The sequence below is a fragment of the Gossypium arboreum genome, chromosome 8, assembly GCF_025698485.1.
Source record: "Gossypium arboreum isolate Shixiya-1 chromosome 8, ASM2569848v2, whole genome shotgun sequence".
NCBI lineage: Eukaryota > Viridiplantae > Streptophyta > Magnoliopsida > Malvales > Malvaceae > Gossypium > Gossypium arboreum.
The window spans coordinates 27085716-27104054 of NC_069077.1; the positions used below are offsets into that span (position 1 = coordinate 27085716).

Consider the following 18339-nt stretch of genomic DNA (forward strand, 5'->3'; position numbering starts at 1 on the left):
ATATGTAAATTTATTTTTTATATTTTAAAGGGTTTTTCACTTAAATAATATAAAATTTTAAAATAAATATTAAAATAGGATAAACATCCTATTATTTACCAGACTATGCAAAATGAGCATTATATCATCGATGCAATTAGTGGCACCCAACTTTCCTACCGTCAATGATTGCTTGAATCATTAAAATTTAAAAGAATATATACTTTTTTTAGGTGCCACCTCAGCAATTCGCGGCACCAGTATTTCAGGCAAAAAAAAATACACCGTTTTAAATTATATTTTTCTAGGTATAAAAAAATTAAATATTTTTTAAAATTTTAATGATTCAAGCAATCAGGGGCGAAGCCAAGAGCTGGTATGAGCCTCGCCTCCCTAAAATGTAAAATTAATTTTTACTCTTAAATTTTTTTAAAAATTTTAAATTAATAAATATAAAATTACACTTTGGCCCTTTAAAATTATAAATATTCAATTTAATTCTTTATAAATTATAAAGATATAAACTATAACAAATTAAAATTTTACCAAACCCCGTAAAAAAATTTTTTGATTCATTGTAAGCAGATGATAGGGAAGATGAGGGTTGCTGGAGCAATTGGTGGGATGATATATACTGTTTATTTGGCCTAGTTTGATAATTAATAAGGTGTTTATCGTATTTCAGTATTTATTTTATTATTTTTTATTATTTCATTAAAAAATTCTATTTCAAAATATACTGCTACTAATAATAATTAATTTTTTTAAAAAAATTCCCAGAAAGTGATTATTAGTGTATAAGCCCAGAAACTGCCATAAAATGGGATATACTCATCTGACTGTTAAATCTCCGCCCTTCCTTCCTTATCATACCTCAAAACCCTCTCTTATATCATCTCTTTCTATTGCCCCCACCGCGGATGAGAGCTTCAACGGTTATGCCCTCTTCGTTATCCCATAGCTGAAATACCTTCCTTTTTTCCAGCTTTTTATTAAAAAAACTATTCTATCTCTGTTCTTCAACCTTCAAGTCTCGGAAAAATCATCTGTTTTTTGCTGCTGCTGCTGCTTGGTAACCATTGAAATCTTAACTAGTTCCAAAGTTCATATACGTCGGGAAAAAATTCTGCATAGAAAGCTAGTTTCGATTGGTTTCTGCCATTTATATGTTATATTGGAATTAAAAAGAATTGGGTTATACTCCAAAACCTGCTTTTTACAAATATGTTTTATCGTTTGATTAATTTTTTGTTTATGAAGATGACGATACGTAACAGGATTCATTTTCTTGGTACAGGCGTGCAGCTATAAATATCTTATCTAAAAGAGCTTAAAGTTAGAAATTCCCAGTTCCCATCCCCATCTACCCCGAGGTTGAAAATGGCTCCAAGGAACAGCCGAGGAAAGGCCAAAGGAGAGAAGAAGAAGAAGGAAGAGAAGGGTATTACTCTATTAGTATTTCTCAATCGTATTTGATAAATTACTCAAATTTAACCGCGGCGCCCCGCCCCGCCCTGGCCGGCGCCGGCCTTTTTTCATCTTGTTTGCAGTTCTGCCGGTGGTGATGGACATCACCGTACACCTCCCCGATGAAACTCATGTTATTCTCAAGGTTGGTCCCTGTGTTTTTCATCGTACACCTTCCTTAGCGATTTTGTTTATCATCGTGGCACCATGTGCGTGTATGTGTGCGCGTTTTCTTTTAAATTTTAAGAGGCCTCTTTTCGTTTTTCATGCTTTTGGAGCTGGATTTCGTTACACAATCGTCTTTTCGTCAGCAACCATTTTATTAATAATTCTTTGGGTCCCAATTCTCAGAAATTAAATATCTCAACCAATTATGGAAATGGAAAGCAGTTAAGCTTTAAATTTTTATTTTTTATTTTGAGTTGAGCTTCTTTAAATGAAGTTTGGAATTTGGAAGAATTTATCTTCTATTTAAAAAAATAGAATTCGTTTTAATTTTAAATTTAATTGCGACTTAGTATATTCTAAGAATAGATAATATTTATCTTTTCGACCTTTGAAATGGAGTTGGTTGCTAATATGTTGAATATATAAATATGTGCAGGATATAACAATACGCTACAATTTTTTAGAATTATCATTATTATTTAATTTTCTTTTTACAAATGGGGTAAATTTTATAATTTGTAAATAAAAATGGGCAGGGGATATCGACAGACAGGATACTAGATGTACGTCGTCTTTTATCGGTGAATACGGAGGCCTGCAACATCACAAACTTTTCCTTATCCCATGAGGTAAGGTCGTGAGGGTACATGCATTTCTAGTACAAATAATTTTGGTAAACTAATTTACAAATTTTTATTTTATAATTAGAAAAATTATTAGGCCCTTTTATATAATTTAATTTAAAAATTAATAAATTTTCGACCAAATATCAGAAAAATCATGTCAGCTTCAAAAGAATATGACAGCAGAAACGACACACAGATCATGTTCAAGTTGATAAAATAGCTCTTGGAAATATCATGGCCATCATTTTCCGTCTCCGAAATAATGGACTGTAATTTTGTTTACGTCTTCTTTAGAAGAGGAAGAAAAGAAAGGTGCATCTCATTTTGCACTATATACAAAATTTATTTAAATTAATGTTTTCATAAATATTCATAATAATGAAATTAATTAATATACTAAAATTTCATATTCCTGTTTTCCATTTATTATTATCGTTTTTATTATAAACTCGAAAATAAGTAATAACCGCGGTTAAAATGAAAATTTTTCTGTTCTAACGGTTACAGGTAAGAGGGTTGCGGTTAAAAGACACCGTGGACGTTTCGGCGCTCAGACCGTGCGTATTAACCTTAACGGAAGGTAAGCTAAAGGAGGGCAAAAATGTAAATGTATTTTTATAAACGTCGATTAGTTACGACGTAGACAAAAAATATACGCTGAAAAGACACTTTTGCTTCTCGCGACTTCAGTCTCATTTCCCTCCAAAAAAAAAAAAAAAACCTAACTGCTACTTTCTCTGTGTTTTAAAATTTGAAAAAATAAACCCAGATGATTATGATGAAGAGAGCGCAGTGGCGCACGTTAGACGGGTACTGGATATTGTGGCTTGCACAGCGAGCTTCGGCTCATCTGTCACCGCCAAAGATCAGCTGAAGCCGGACGCCAGTAAGAATGCGGCGGTTGCGCAGGATAAAGGCTGTGCAGCAGCTAAGAAATCCGTCTCCGGTGCGAACAAGGAATCGGCTTCGAAATCTTCTACGAAGGACGTGCCGGTAGATGCAGAAGGAGAGATGAGCCATTCTTGCCCTAGCCTCGGCACTTTCTACGATTTCTTTTCCCTCTCTCATCTCGCTCCTCCTCTTCAATGTACTGTTTCTCTCTATAATTGTTTCCGTCTTTATTTGTTTGCATTTTTCTCTTGCTCCCTCGCGTACGGTTTGAACTTAGCTTAGCGACTATTCCTTTTCCTTTTCAGTTATAAGGAGGGCAAACAAGCGGCAAGTTGAGGAGATCTCAGCCGATGATCATCTCTTCTCCCTTGACGTGAGATCTTCGTCCTTAAAACCTCTCCTTCTTCGCAATACAGTGTCTTTCGGTCTCTCTTGTATCTGTAATATATTTGTTTGATAATGACCAGATTAAGCTTTGCAATGGAAAGCTGGTTCACGTGGAATCATGCCGGAAAGGTTTTTATAGCGTTGAGAAGCAGCGGATTCTCTGTCACAATCTTGTTGATTTGTTACGCCAACTTAGTAAAGCTTTTGATAAGGTCAGTTTTTCATTTTCCCTTCTTTTAAGTTATTACTTATGTCAGCTTATCTAAAACGCTTTGAACATGATAATATTTGGTCGTGCAGTTTGTTTATCAGCTAATAAGAGTCTGTTGAGTTATGTGATGGGAGTTTCCATAATATATATTTGTTTTAAACTGAATGAACAATCTGGAGAATGATTCTGATCCTTCGAGATCTTATAGACGTGGGTTAGATTTCCGATCTATGTAGATTTTAGACCTGTGGTGGATGTTTATTGAGTCTTCGGTAACCGGCATAAAATTTGCTTCTTTTGGACTAAAGCAAGGGAAATGGCGTTGAGGTGAAATAAGATTTTGAAAATTTGAGATGTTTAATTATTGGTATTTGGTAGTAATGTTTGTAATTGCCTTGGCGGATTTTTTTTTTATATTGCACCAGTGTATGGTTAGTCGGTGTAATGGTGCATAAGAGGATATTTGCTTAATTTGGAGTGATTTGGTTTCGGTGAAAAAGTATCTAACCGTGATTATTTAAGTATCTATTTTGGAGTGCAACGAACATCTCCATACTCAATAGTCATGTTGATTATTTGCGATTACGGTTTTTGATTGAGGTATAAATCAGTTCATTTGGAGAATGTTTAATTAATGGAGAATATTACTTATTCTGGTACATGCCATATGTTGTGCTTTCTTCGTATAAAAGCTGAAGTCACGATTATCGGAACATTTTATATGGAAGTTCATTTTTGATTGGGTATTTTGTGTTACAGAAATCTATGCTGCTTCAAATAAATTTGATGGTAAGATCAATTATTAATGATAGTTATGCACATTTGGTGGTAAGTGTGATCTCAAGTCATACATTTGGTTGGTTTTCGTCATCTTGTTCATGTAATATGATTTCTAGCAGGGGGAGTTATTAGTTGAGATCTCTTTAACTGGATTTCCTTATGGTATATAGATTTTGACTTTGACTTTGGAGATGATAATATATTTGGTTAAAAGAAAATTTTGGGATATTTATGATGTATATAAGCTTCAAGTGCAACTGTTATGTAATAATTGATCTTTTCAATTTGAAAGCCATAGTATTTCGATTTGGAGTTAAGTTGGGTATCAAAATTTTATGTTAGAAATTGTGAGGGGTGAAACTTGTATTGACTTGACATTTATCATATTGATGAGAAGTATTTGACTTGGAGATATAATATGCTTGGTTAAAAGAAACTTTTGCGATATTTATGGTGTTTTTAAGCTTTTAGTGCAACTGTTGATATGTGATAATTGATTTTTGAAATTCGAAAGCAGTAATATTTGGATTTGGAGTTGTGTTCGGTACTCAAAGGTCAAAGCTTTATGTTTTAATTTCTGTCGTGTGGATCTTGTCGATATAAGCTATTGCATTGGCTTGACTTTTATGGTTTAAATTGATGAGAGATATTTCAATAGTCTGCGAAAAGGAAAACCTTAAGTATGTGATTTTCGAGGTAACTAGATGATTTGTTGGCATGACTAAAATATTACATTGTTGTAATTACTCGACATGGATTTCAGTTAAACTTGCGAATAGGACGGATTTAGTAATTTTAGATCGGATTAAATTGAGTTGAATGGATTTGAAATTTTTTTTTTTAATTATTTTATGGGTTTGAATTATTTTGAATTTAAGTTATTTGAAATTTTAATTATATTGAGTAGCTGCTGCCTTTCTTTTTGTAATGTTTTTCGGACTTCTTTTTTGGCGGGAATATATTTATGACTTGTTTTAACTTCATTTGTGTTAAGTAATGGCTTCTCTTTGAATGATGTATACCATTCAGTTAAATTTACTTCCTGATTTCCATTCCATAAAATCCAGAAACTCTCACTTTTTTAATTCATATTTTATGTTCATTTAAACTTTATAGCATATATTAACTCGTACCTTTTTCATGTTTCCTCTTTTGATAATATTTCCTCATGTTAATACCCTGATAAGAATATTACAGGCCTACAACGATCTCATGAAAGCGTTTACGGAACGTAATAAGGTATATGATCATTTATCACTGCTTGTCCCTTTATTTAGTTGCTTTGACTGAAAATGCTAAAGAATCAAGAAGTTGTTCATGAAGATAGCCTAGCTTTTGTATTGTTTCACAACTTTACTTTTCTTTTTTTTGGTCAGTTTGGGAGTCTTCCTTATGGCTTCAGAGCGAATACCTGGCTTGTACCTCCAATTGTAGCGCAATCACCATCAAATTTCCCACCTCTTCCCATGGAGGATGAAACGTGGGGGGGTAATGGAGGTGGCTTAGGAAGAGATGGAAAAAACGATTCGATACCTTGGGCCTATGAGTTTTCAGTTCTTGCATCTATGCCCAGCAAGACAGCAGAGGAGCGACAAATACGGGACAGGAAAGCATTTCTTCTTCACAGCCTATTTGTCGACACGGCAATTTTCAGAGCCATTAGGACTGTGAAGCATGTAATGGGAAAGATGAATCCGACCTGTTCAATAAAGAATTGTGAAACTCTGTATTCTGAGAGAGTAGGGGGCCTGAATATTATGGTAATGAAAGATGCCCCCAATGCAAGCTGTAAGGTGGACACCAAGATTGATGGAATTCAAGCAACTGGAGTAGATCAAACAAATTTGCGTGAAAGAAACTTATTGAAAGGGATCACAGCTGATGAAAATACGGTTGCGCATGTAAGATATTTTCTGGAAAATTTTAATGATGAATGAATCTCTTTATGGTCTAGATTCTACTTTCGGAGTTGGTAAGATTGAGGCAGTTTTTATATTTTGACTGCAGGATACTTCCACTCTTGGTGTATTAAATGTGAGATACTGTGGCTATATTGCCTTTGTGAAGGTTGAGGGGAGAGAGAATGAGAAAAGCAGTCCACCATATCAAAGCATTGAACTTGAGCAGCCTGAAGGCGGGGCCAATGCCCTCAATATTAACAGGTACCAATTTCTTCAGTGTCAAATATATATTTGCTTGAGCTGTATTATATTTTATATATTATAGTAGAGGGAACAAACTGTTGATTTGATAAATTTTAAAGAGTTTGATAAATGAAACTCTTCTTGAGTGTATTTAAAGGGGTATTTGAAAATAACATAATGTTTTGTGTTTCAGCTAAAAATTTTCTAATGTTCAATATTCCTCTATCTCGGTGGGAAAACTTAAACCTCTCAGATGCAAATGATTGGATTGGTGTTTGCTTAACTTGCATTTAGATGGAGTGGCTACATATCTTATTAAATTTCAAGCTAAATCTTTCCTATTGGTCAGTGTTTATCTATCCTGGAAGGAAAACTCGAAACTCAATTATGCAGATCATTGGATTGATGTTCTCTTGATTTGCATCTAGATGACATGGCTTGCATATAGTTGTTGGTTTTAATGGAATTTTACCATTTTTATGTCCTTTAATGCAATTTTCCTTTATTTATTTTTCGAATAAGAAAGACAAGAGAGTTAATTTTGAAATGGAAAGGTATAATAATTCATTTACTACGACGCGGTTATTGCTCTTTAGTTTGTGGCTGTTTTTTTGCTCCTTCAGCTTCAAAAGCACAATTCTTAAAGAGTTCCCTTCCCTTCTTCTCTCAGTTTGAGATTACTTCTTCATAAAACGATACCTTCAGAACTTAATAAGGTAGCTTCTCCTTCACAAGTTTTGGAACATGAAGAACTTAGTTCGTCCCAAGTTTTGATAGAGAGATTGCTGGAAGAAAGTCTTACTAAGCTTGAGGAGGAGGAACTCGAACGGAAACCTTTTGTGAGATGGGAACTAGGAGCCTGCTGGATACAACACTTGCAGGACCAAAATAGCACACAAAAAGATAAAAAACCATCTAGGGAGAAGTCTAAGAATGAGATGAAACTTGGAGGACTTGGGACACCTCTTAGGTCCCTCAAGAACAAGAAAAAATCAGATGGGAATATGGGATCAGGAAGCTCAAACTCTCATCCGGATGCTGTTGAAAATGTTACAGCAGCTTCTATAGAATCTCAGCTTGAAACCAGTTCAAAAGATGATGAACTTGTGCTGAAGAGGAAGTTATCCGAAGAGGCCTTTGCTCGACTAGAAGAGTCGAAGACTGGACTTCATCACAAGGTAGATATTCTTGATTACTGTAGCATAGAATTTTGTATACTGGAAGCCTATGTCTAACATGTTCATTTTGTTTGAAAGACTTTACAGGAATTAGTTGAATTGTCGCAGAAATATTACACTGAAGTTGCTCTTCCAAAATTGGTAACCCTGAGAGTTATTTCGTCACTTTCCTGATTTTGTCTGTAGTTAGGTTTGTAGTAGTTCTGGCTCTAGTACTTATTATGCAATAACAGGTTGCAGATTTTGGTTCCTTGGAACTCTCACCGGTTGATGGACGAACTCTGACTGATTTTATGCATACTAGAGGTCTTCAGATGCGTTCCCTTGGACATGTTGTAAGTGCCATACTCTGATATATTTCTGATTTATAAATGCTTGCCCTGTACAACATCTTTATCCAGCTTGAAAAGGAATTCTTTAATATTTTTCCTCTTTGTTGCCGAAGCTGTCAAGCCCTGCCAATTTCTTTCTATTTTTATGTGTGCACAACTTTTATTAGATTTTTTAGCATAACACATACCCACCGACATTGCATCATAGCTTGTTAAGATTCTCTGTACAGTCCATTTTTTGCTACCTAACCCCCTGTCCCAAAATTGGTGTGTGAGCCTATGATGTATAGAAAAATGGAACAATGACTTTATTATTTCCCATGATAAGTTATTGATTGGTATTTCTTTACTGCTCAGGTCAAGCTTTCAGAAAAGCTATCACATGTGCAGTCACTTTGTATTCATGAAATGATTGTTCGGGCATTCAAGCATATTCTGCAGGTCGTGATTGCCACTGTTGTTAAAATTGATAAACTGGCTGTGTCAATAGCTTCTGCACTGAACCTGATGTTTGGAGTTCCTAAGAATGGAGAACTACACAAGTCTTGCAAAATCCATTCAGTGGTGTGGAAGTGGTTGCAGGTCTTCTTGATGAAGCGATATGAATGGGATATTAGCAACTTAGACTTCAAGGACATTAGGAAATTTGCAATTCTACGTGGATTATGCCAGAAGGTATAAAAGGCTATCACTTTCTGTTCAAATTTTAAGGGTTTTGGAGATGGAAGTAGTTATAAGAAGCTATTTTTTCCTTTTACCACTTTTTTTTTGAAATTACAATGGATAGTTTCATTAGTGCTTTTTTATGGAAAGAGGGATGCATATACCTGGGCCAGCTTCCTTCTCTAAATAGAGTTTTAATGATGGATTTTGCTATCAAATTGGTTAAAATGTAAATTTTTCTGATCAAAATTCAGAATAAGGGAACATTCTCTATGGCTATGTAGGGTACTTTGCATGCCAAGAGAAAGGTTATAAATCATAGTCTAGTTGCGTGTTACCAAACGTGTTACCAAAAATAGGATGTGGCTGTTGATGGAGCATGAAAACTAAGTATGAGTTTCCTTTTCTCTCCTTTGCTTCTTTTAGGTAGGAATTGAGTTGGTTCCAAGGGATTTTGACATGGATTCTGCTAGCCCATTCCAACCATCAGATATCGTCAGTCTGGTTCCTGTACATAAGGTTATAAATAATTCTTGAACATTGTCCTTTCTCCTTCCTCAACTCTGTTTCAGAATTTGTTGATTTTATCATGGTTTTCTACTTGCTTGCGTTCTATTTCTCTTCAGCAAGCAGCATGCTCATCTGCTGATGGAAGACAACTTTTAGAATCATCTAAAACAGCCTTAGATAAGGGAAAACTCGAAGATGCCGTAATTTATGGAACCAAGGTATACATTCCAGATGGTATGCCTATCATGTGCTTCATCAAACTTTATTTTCGGAACTCTAGTCTCTAATCTGTTAAACTTCTCCGTTTCCGGCAGGCTCTTTCTAAGCTAGTAGCAGTTTGTGGTCCATATCATCGAATGACAGCTGGAGCTTACAGCCTTCTTGCTGTGGTTTTATATCACACTGGAGATTTCAATCAGGTCTTCTTGTTAACCATTTCTACCTGCAGTGTGGAAATTCATATCATACTAAAATACCCTAAACAATTCTATAAAAGTTTTCTGTGTGTTGAGGGTTTCAAGTTGAATTTAAATCAATAATCTACCCCAACTGCAGGCCACAATATACCAGCAAAAAGCCTTGGATATCAATGAGAGAGAACTGGGATTAGATCATCCTGACACAATGAAGAGTTATGGAGATCTTGCTGTCTTCTATTACAGGCTTCAGCATACAGAACTTGCTCTTAAGTACGTTTGTCTGCATTTTATGTATGGACATTTTACTGTTTTAAGTATCAAGGCTTAGACAAGCTCTTTACAAATATTTTTTGGTGCCTAGTAGCTATTGTAGTTTATCCTTTAATACTATACGATTTGAATTATAGATGTTGAAGCAGTTATCTTCACACATTCTGGTGGGCCTTTAAATGGATTTCAGTGTCACAAATTCTAATTTAATCTGCTTAGCTAGATGTATTTTCCTTTTGAAATCTTACTTTTTGAACCTAATATTATTGTTTGCTTTTGGACATTGTAAGTTCCTGAAGAAATATCTTGTAAGATGGTAGTGGCAATTTCAAGTCATATTTGAAATCTTTCCGGTTAGCCTCTTGATCATAACATCTATAAGTTATTGTTGGATCAGATATGTAAAGCGTGCTCTGTATCTTTTACATCTTACTTGTGGGCCATCTCATCCAAATACCGCTGCAACATACATAAACGTAGCCATGATGGAAGAAGGACTGGGCAATGTACATGTTGCCCTTAGATATCTTCACAAAGCTTTGAAGTGTAACCAAAGGTTACTTGGTCCTGACCATATTCAGGTTTGAGTCATCTTTTCGTCATATGCATCTATGGTTCTATTTCATGTTCCAGAGAAATTGAATCATTATAAAACCTTTCTTAAATGGATTAACTAAAAGTCACTGCCGAGGTTTTTGAATTTTTTTTACTTCATATTGTGGGTGCTAAGACAATGCTGTCTTAGATGTTTTTGATGAAATAAAGGCTTGCCAGAAAAATGTAGTTTGTGCGTGAAATCTTAATTTCATGTTTATGCATGTCCCAAATCAACTGTCAGGAAACATTACTAAGATTCTATCCTATTGTGTACTTTTGACTTCCTTTGTTTCTTCATACTTTTTTCGTGACAAAGCAAAGAGAAAATCTTTGAAGGAATAATCCTTTTGTCCGTTAATGTCTTCAGACAGCAGCAAGTTATCATGCTATAGCAATTGCACTCTCATTGATGGAAGCATACCCTTTGAGCGTCCAACATGAACAAACAACCTTGCACATTCTCCGAGCAAAGCTGGGCCCAGATGATTTACGTACCCAGGTATCTTTTGCAGTCCGTAGATTGAACAAGTAATCTCTTCGGTATGTGATTCATGCCACCCAAAATTTTGAGTAACCTGTGACCTAGAGATAAGCACAGCTGCTTCAAGCTCTTAGTTGACAGAGCTAAAGTGAAAGTTGGCATCAATAGCAGCTTGATAATCTTTGACAGGAGCGCATCAAATGCTTGACTTGAGTGAATAATTTCTGCCAGCAGATGATAGATATGATAGTTTTTTAGGGTTGTTTTCTTTAATTCATTATCAACTATTAAATTTTTTGATGAAATCTCTCAGGATGCTGCTGCATGGCTCGAGTATTTTGAGTCCAAGGCATTTGAACAGCAAGAAGCTGCACGAAATGGTACTAAAAAGCCAGATGCATCCATAGCTAGCAAGGGCCATTTAAGGTAAAATATCTTAGCATATTCTCCGAAGAAGGGGATTAGGAAATAGTTGATTGTTGTTGAATGTATTAAGTTTCCTTTTTGCCAATTTATGTGCTATTCACATAATTGTGCAGCTATCATGTCACATGCTCCTGCATTTCCCAGCTCAGCATAGAAAAATATAATCCATGCCTTTGATAGGGTTTTTCTCGAGAATTCTTGAGATTTCACTTGTGGAACCATCTTCAACTTCTTTACGGAAGGGTACTTATTTATGCTTTAAAAAGTTTAAAATAATATTAAAAAAAAAAAAAAACCTTTTCATTTATGAGTTCTTCAGCCTCTTATTCTGTGGTGTACATTTATATTTACCCTTTCAAATGCCACTGGTGGCGAAGTACCTCTATCATCACTCTTCATGTTGGCTCACCCTACTCAGATCCTTGTTCCCCACGCAAAAGAAACAAAATAAGACCTGCCGGTCATGGCGGCTGGTGTCCCCTCCATGTACTTGTTTTGAGTTCGTTCTTTGATACCCCATTCATTTCTCGTGGATTATTACTTTCTTTGCATTAGTTTAACTTAGCTTACTGAGCTATACAATTCCTGAAAATGCCGTTGTAATGATTTTAACAAATTAATATAGTAGTAGTTAGTTTGGTTTTCTAAGAATTCTTTAGGTGGTTGGCCTATAAAAAGTTATTTTGGTTAGCACATGGTTGGATTACCAGCATTTGTTTGTTTATATATATTCTCCATTTGTGTGTCTGCTATGGGAAAATTCAGACATCCTTATATATATATATTAGCTCACCAATGTTAAGCAATTTATTGAAAAAGCCAGCAAAGCTGGAAACGTTTACAGACATCTTTACACTGTTGCTGATGTTTATGCTACTTTGCAGTGTTTCTGATTTGCTTGACTATATTAATCCAAATCATGATGCCAAAGGGAAAGATGCTGCAGCAGGAAGGAAAAGAAGCTGTATTATGAAGGTAAGGTAGAGTTTAATTTGTGGTTGGTCAAAATTATTGTTGATGATAGGAACCAGACCCAAATCTGATTCTCTTAAATAATGACATTGATTGAAATGAGTTAATACTAGCGCATTATGTAGGGGCTGGTGACCAAGTTTTTTGCAGATTGTACTAATGGCTAAGAACTATAGAAAGAAATATGAAGTTTCAGCTCCTCAACTACTGAGCTAGCCAAATTTCCATAACCAGATTTTGTGCTTCATTAAACCTATTCCAAGCTTGTCCATATAATGTTGAGAAGGCTTATTGTGGATGGAGAACAGTAAAAACTAGGACCTTTAGATGAAGGGCTGTGGAGCTAGCATGGTATCTATAGAATCTGGTAGAAATGTTGTCTCTAGAAATGGATGTCATCCATGTCCAATAGGAAAAAAAATAATTGTGCCTGATACAGTAAAACATATATGATGGCACATTCTTCTCCAAAGAAGGGGAAAATTTTTCATTCCAATTTCAGTTAAAGCCTGGATAGTTGCAAGTATGTAAATCAGGAAAAGGCAACATGGCTACTAGCATGGACCATCAGATGCATTATTTTCTTTTTCTTTTTACCCAACATGCACCTCTTATGGATCCCGATTCTCCTCTACAGGTGAAGGGAAAACTTTATCCAAGTTGTGAGGAATCCTCTAAAGAGAGTGTGAACAAAGCTTCAGATGAGGAGACACATGTACCTGAACCGGAAGATAAACCGGATGCTAACCAGGAGATGAGCTCTTTGCCAGCACATTCTCAGGCTCCTGTTACGGAAGAGACAACAGAGGCAAGACCAGACCTTGATAATTGCATCCTATCTGAAACACAAGCTGAAGGGGATGATGGGTGGCAACCCGTTCAAAGGGTAAGAGCATCTGTCTCACTTGGGCGAAGACTAAAGCAGAGACGAGCAAGTATAGGCAAGGTTTTCAGTTATCAGAAAAAGAATGTTGATCCTGATATGGAATTCCCTCTAGTCAAGGCCAGTCATCAAAATAATAGGTATTACCGTTTGAAGAAACGAACAATATCTCATGGAGGTCATGTGGATCAGCACACTATTAATCCCTCCCTAGATTCAAGATTTGGAAGGAGAATAATTAAAACCGTTACATACAGGGTTAAGTCCACTTCTTCATCTACTAAAAGGACAACTGAGATCTCTAGAAATGGAGGCGAGGTGTTTAGACCTGGGGACTCTGCCTCTGCCTTTGCACCTAATGATCACTATCCAAAAAATTCTACAGTCAGTCTTGGGAAATCTCCTTCGTACAAGGAAGTAGCATTGGCCCCTCCGGGTAGTATCTCCAAACTACATTTCAGGCCTGAAACTAGTTGTCCTGATAACCCAGACTTCAACATTGAAAAACATCGAGAGGAAATGAATGAAACAAAAGACGATACTGATCAGTTGACTACGGGGATGGAGAACATATTTGAAAAGAAGAGTGAGAACACTATACTGGATTCAACAGAGAGCTTGAAAGAGGAAATCTCGGAAGAGGAAATTGGTGTGGATGAAAAAAAGGAAGAAACTAGGCCAACTGCTGTGATCGAAGATAACTCTTGTTTGATGGTGTCCGAGAGACTGGAGGGACAAGAACTTGAGGCTGGAGGTAATGAGGTTCATGAAATTGTACAGGATGGCATATTCGTAAATGGTGTACCCGATTCAATTGATTCTCCTAAAACGGAAATCTGTGAGAAGGATTTATCTACACGTGTTTCAATTGATTCTCCTAAAAAAGAACTTTGTGAGAAGGATCTATCTAGAAGTTTTGAACTGCACAGTAATTCAAACTCCACATTACAAGGGGTAGAAGAATTGAAAGGCAAGCCCTTGGTCCTAAACTCTGGTAACGGTCAGGGGCTTGCCAATAAGAAGCTGTCTGCATCTGCCGCTCCTTTCAACCCATCAACATCCATTTCACGTGCTGCTCCACTCCCCATGAACATCTCCCTTCCTCCTTCTCCTAGACCTGTTCCAGCCATTGCACCTTGGGCAGTTAACATGCCTCTTCACTCTGCACCATCTACCATCTTACCAAATCCAATATGCTCCTCTCCTCATCATCCATATCCCTCACCTCCTCCAACTCCAAACATGATGCAGTCTCTACCCTTTATGTATCCAACCTATGCTCAATCCCAACCGGTACCAACAATGACCTTTCCTGTAACTAGCACTCCTTTTCATCCCAGTCAATTCTCATGGCAGTGCAATGTGAACCCCAATATGCCAGAGTTTATTCCTGGGACAGTTTGGCCTGGTCATCCGATGGAATTCTCTGTACCATCACCGACTATTGAGCCAATTGCTGATCAGATACTGGAGCCTGAAGTGCAAGGTGATGCAAATCCAAGTTCAGCTCCTATGCCGCCACTGGATATTGACAGTGTTGGAGAAGCTAAGAAAGAAGCCAACCTTTCAGCACCTCTGGCAATAAATAGTGTTAAGGAAGAAGCTAGAGTTGGTTTGGAAAATATACAGGAAAATGGTTGCTTGAATGAAAATATGATTGAAAATTCTGAGAACGGACTGAGCCAACACAGCAACCTGAACAAAAATACTGAAGGCGATGCTGAAAGGAAGAGTGATGGTGAGAAAACCTTCAGCATTCTAATAAGGGGTAGAAGAAACCGAAAACAGACGTTGAGAATGCCAATCAGTTTGCTAAGTCGACCATATGGCTCACAGTCTTTTAAAGTTATATACAACAGAGTCATCAGGGAGAGTGAATGTCCAAAATCTACAGGCTTTTGTTAGTGAAAGTTGTACTCCCAGTGCTACATAGCTGAAAGCTTTATTTCTTGGATAGCAGGATTGTCAGGAAAAGGGTAGAAGAAACAAAGTTCTATCAACCCTACAAAAAGGCAAAGACATCTTTCTAGCTTCATGGTAACAAATGTAAATCCACGTTGGATTTGCTATCTTAAATTGAGGTTGGTTTTGTTTAACAGAGGCCTGCTGTAATGCCTTGTAAGCTCATCCTGCTCTCTTAAAATCATACACATGCAGAAGATTCTTCCGTTTCACTTTGAACAATTATATTAACAATCCTAAATTTTTCCGCAGATTCTGTACGTTTGAATTTCTACATGATTTAGATGATAGTATGAACAAGGAAAGAAGTGGCTTGTCGAATCAGGTATTGTAATTTCACAGTTTCTTTATGTCATCTTTTTGCTGCTTAGAAAGTTGAAGGAAATTATCCAACTGGGTTAAGAGAATGTTGAAAACTCTGTCTGACTGTTACGGTTTATTCTGAAGATTCAAGTGGTAACTAACTAACGGGGATTAAGTAGGGCGCTATTGAAGTGACAATTTTGGTGTATACTTCAGTTAGGAAATTTATTAGATCTTGGATCATAGGATGTTGTTAAGACTGATTTCACCTTTTTGATTTCTTTTCATAGCAATTGACATTTCGTAATCCATTTCTTTCAATTGTATGGCATTATAATTTTTGCCCCATTTATGTTTTCTTTTTTTGGGTATTGTTATATTGTTCAAATTAACAAGTTGGTCAGTTATAGAAATGATTTGCATCCCTTGGTGGACTTCCCATAGGCGTCTATGGAGAGTGATCCATTTGCAATACCCGTTAATGTTGATTTAGGTATGTTGCATGCTAAAGCTTCTCTTTTTGACCTTATAAGGTGGTGTGGTGTTTGTGAATTTTAGTGAGTATAGTTTGATTTTTCCCCCATAATGTAAATAAGGTAGACAATCACTAAGAATTTTTAAACATATGCGATATATTTTTTTTCTCAACAAAAATTGATATCGTAATTGTTTTTAACAATAAATTTCATATTAAACTTTTTTTTGAAAAAAAACATAAATCTCTTTCATTTGTTTAATGATTGGATTACTTGGCATGTATTTATATTTATATTATAGGCTTGATTTTCAACTTTTAAATATGTACTTAATGCTAAGTTAAAGCTCAATTGGTTTAAATTTGAAGCTCTTAATTATTACAATAACAATAGTTCTAAGTTAAAGTTCAATCGCTTTAAATTTGTATCTTTATTTTTAACTAAGTATAATTGTAAACAGAATAAAGTTGAATATTAAAAGGAAAGAGATTTAATTATATCGATGTAGTTTACATCATTTCATAATTTTTATATGATTAATATTTTAATTGTCTAGCCGTTAACTTTATCAAGATAAATGTAATTGTCATGTATGTAATTTTTAAATCAATATGATATCTCTATTATATCAATCGAAAATATTATCTATATTAATATATATTAAGCAGTTGAAATTTTTTACATAAAATGAATACTTAAAACTTTTAATTTATATAAAACTTGATATGCATGATCTACATGAATGAAGTATGAAATATGACGGTTGAATTGTTAAAATATTAATTTTAAAATTTTTTTTGAAAATGTACAGAACTAGTCAAATTAAGATCTGTTGAAGTTAGTTCCCATGCAACACATGCAGCAACAAAGGTGGACATGCAGCTCATGCAGATTCATGCACGTAAGAATTTATGCACATAAGTTGTTCGGGTAAAGTACGTGCAACTGAAGATGTTAATGCTACTGTTTCATCTCAGTTTCATTTTGTTACTTTTTTTAACAATGTTTTTGTAATTTAGTTCATTTTGAATGACAAATTGATGTAACTTGATGGTCAAAGAGCTGGTTAACAGCTTTGTTTAAGTGTGCAAGTAATATCACCTAGTTCCAATGTAATAAGTGAAGTTAGGTAGTGTTTAGGTTGATTTTTTGACCAGCCAATGACTGATATATGTAATGGCTTTGAGCCAAAGTTTCTTTTGAATGAAATCATCAGATTTTTACTTCCATATGCTCCACTTCTCTTTGCTTTCAAAATTCTGTTCTTTATTCTTGCAAGAAGCTCAAAGTTTGAATTTTCTAGCATTTTTCCTTCATTCTTTATCCGGGTATAATACACTGCTGTTAAAGTCCAGATTGAAGTTCTTACTTCATCCTGTTAAAGAGTGCCAAATCTCCAACAATTGGTATCAAGAGCTCATGTCTTAGTGGACCTGTTTTATCATACTTTCAAAATGGTGGCTTCATCAGGCTTCTCACCAGCTGCACCACCAGTCTTTAATGGTGAAGGGTTCCACATATGGCAGGTCAAGATGAGGACTTACCTGCAGGCCTTTGATCTGTGGGAAGTTGTCAACAAAGATGCTGAGCCAACTCCACTCAGAACTAACCCCACAGTTGTTCAAATCAGACAGCATGCAGATGAGAGGACTAAAAGACAGAAGGCCATGTCATGCATTCAGAACTGTGTTTCTGATGTTATCTTCACCAGGATCATGGCTTGTGAGACTCCCAAGCAGGCTTAGGACAAGCTTAAAGAGGAGTTCTAAGGCACTGAAAGAACAAGGCAGCAGCAGTTACTAAACTTGAAAAGAGACTTTAAAAATCTCACGATAAAGGAAGAAGAGATAGTGAAACAATACTTTCACAGAATTATGGCTGTAGTAAACAGCATAAGGCTCATTGGTGAGCAGTTTAATGAAGCAAGGATAGTGGAGAAGGTGATCTCAACCTTGCCTGAAAGGTATGAGGCAAAGATATCATCCCTTGAAGACTCAAGAGACCAGACCAGTATCTTTTTAACAGAGCTGATCAATGCTCTATATACACAAGAGCAAAGGAGAGTTAGCAGACAGGAGAAGCACCAGGAGGGTGCTTTCCAAGCTAAGGCCAAAGCAGCCACGAGCACCTCAGCCTATAAAGGCAAGAAGAACTGGAGAAACAAGCCTAAGCCTGATACTGAAAGAGGAGGAGATCTACTCTGCAGATTTTGCA

General features: G+C 35.9%; 1 protein-coding gene across 7 annotated transcripts; it reads left to right on the plus strand.

The window, feature by feature from the left end:
* Positions 1-777: 777 nt before the first annotated feature.
* LOC108469563 (protein REDUCED CHLOROPLAST COVERAGE 1-like) lies at positions 778-17354 on the plus strand. 7 transcript variants are annotated; one of them, XM_017770450.2, is made up of 27 exons: positions 778-1051; positions 1277-1420; positions 1530-1591; positions 2151-2243; positions 2748-2820; positions 3010-3327; positions 3437-3504; positions 3599-3730; positions 5707-5748; positions 5886-6410; positions 6517-6671; positions 7324-7831; positions 7910-7972; positions 8065-8166; positions 8521-8838; positions 9253-9345; positions 9453-9554; positions 9651-9755; positions 9892-10025; positions 10423-10606; positions 10990-11121; positions 11417-11529; positions 12414-12504; positions 13139-15502; positions 15599-15671; positions 16054-16142; positions 16937-17354. In XM_017770450.2, the coding sequence occupies exons 2-24, from the start codon at positions 1360-1362 to the stop codon at positions 15287-15289; spliced, it is 5625 nt and encodes a 1874-aa protein (XP_017625939.1). In that variant the 5' UTR covers positions 778-1051; positions 1277-1359; the 3' UTR covers positions 15290-15502; positions 15599-15671; positions 16054-16142; positions 16937-17354. The 7 variants fall into 7 exon arrangements, with proteins under 7 accessions (XP_017625939.1, XP_017625937.1, XP_017625940.1 ...); XM_017770448.2 differs by having other exon boundaries at positions 16060-16142; XM_017770451.2 differs by having other exon boundaries at positions 16094-16142.
* The last annotated feature ends 985 nt before the right edge of the window (positions 17355-18339 follow it).

What these genes read in the sequence shown, in the direction of transcription:
- LOC108469563 (XM_017770446.2), top strand. Translation starts at nt 1,360, where the DNA reads ATGGCTCCAAGGAACAGCCGAGGAAAGGCCAAAGGAGAGAAGAAGAAG. An exon ending in AAGTTGCTCTTCCAAAATTG is followed by an intron (nt 7,973 to 8,064) that starts GTAACCCTGAGA and finishes ATGCAATAACAG; the next exon opens with GTTGCAGATTTTGGTTCCTT. An exon ending in CCGTAATTTATGGAACCAAG is followed by an intron (nt 9,555 to 9,650) that starts GTATACATTCCA and finishes CGTTTCCGGCAG; the next exon opens with GCTCTTTCTAAGCTAGTAGC.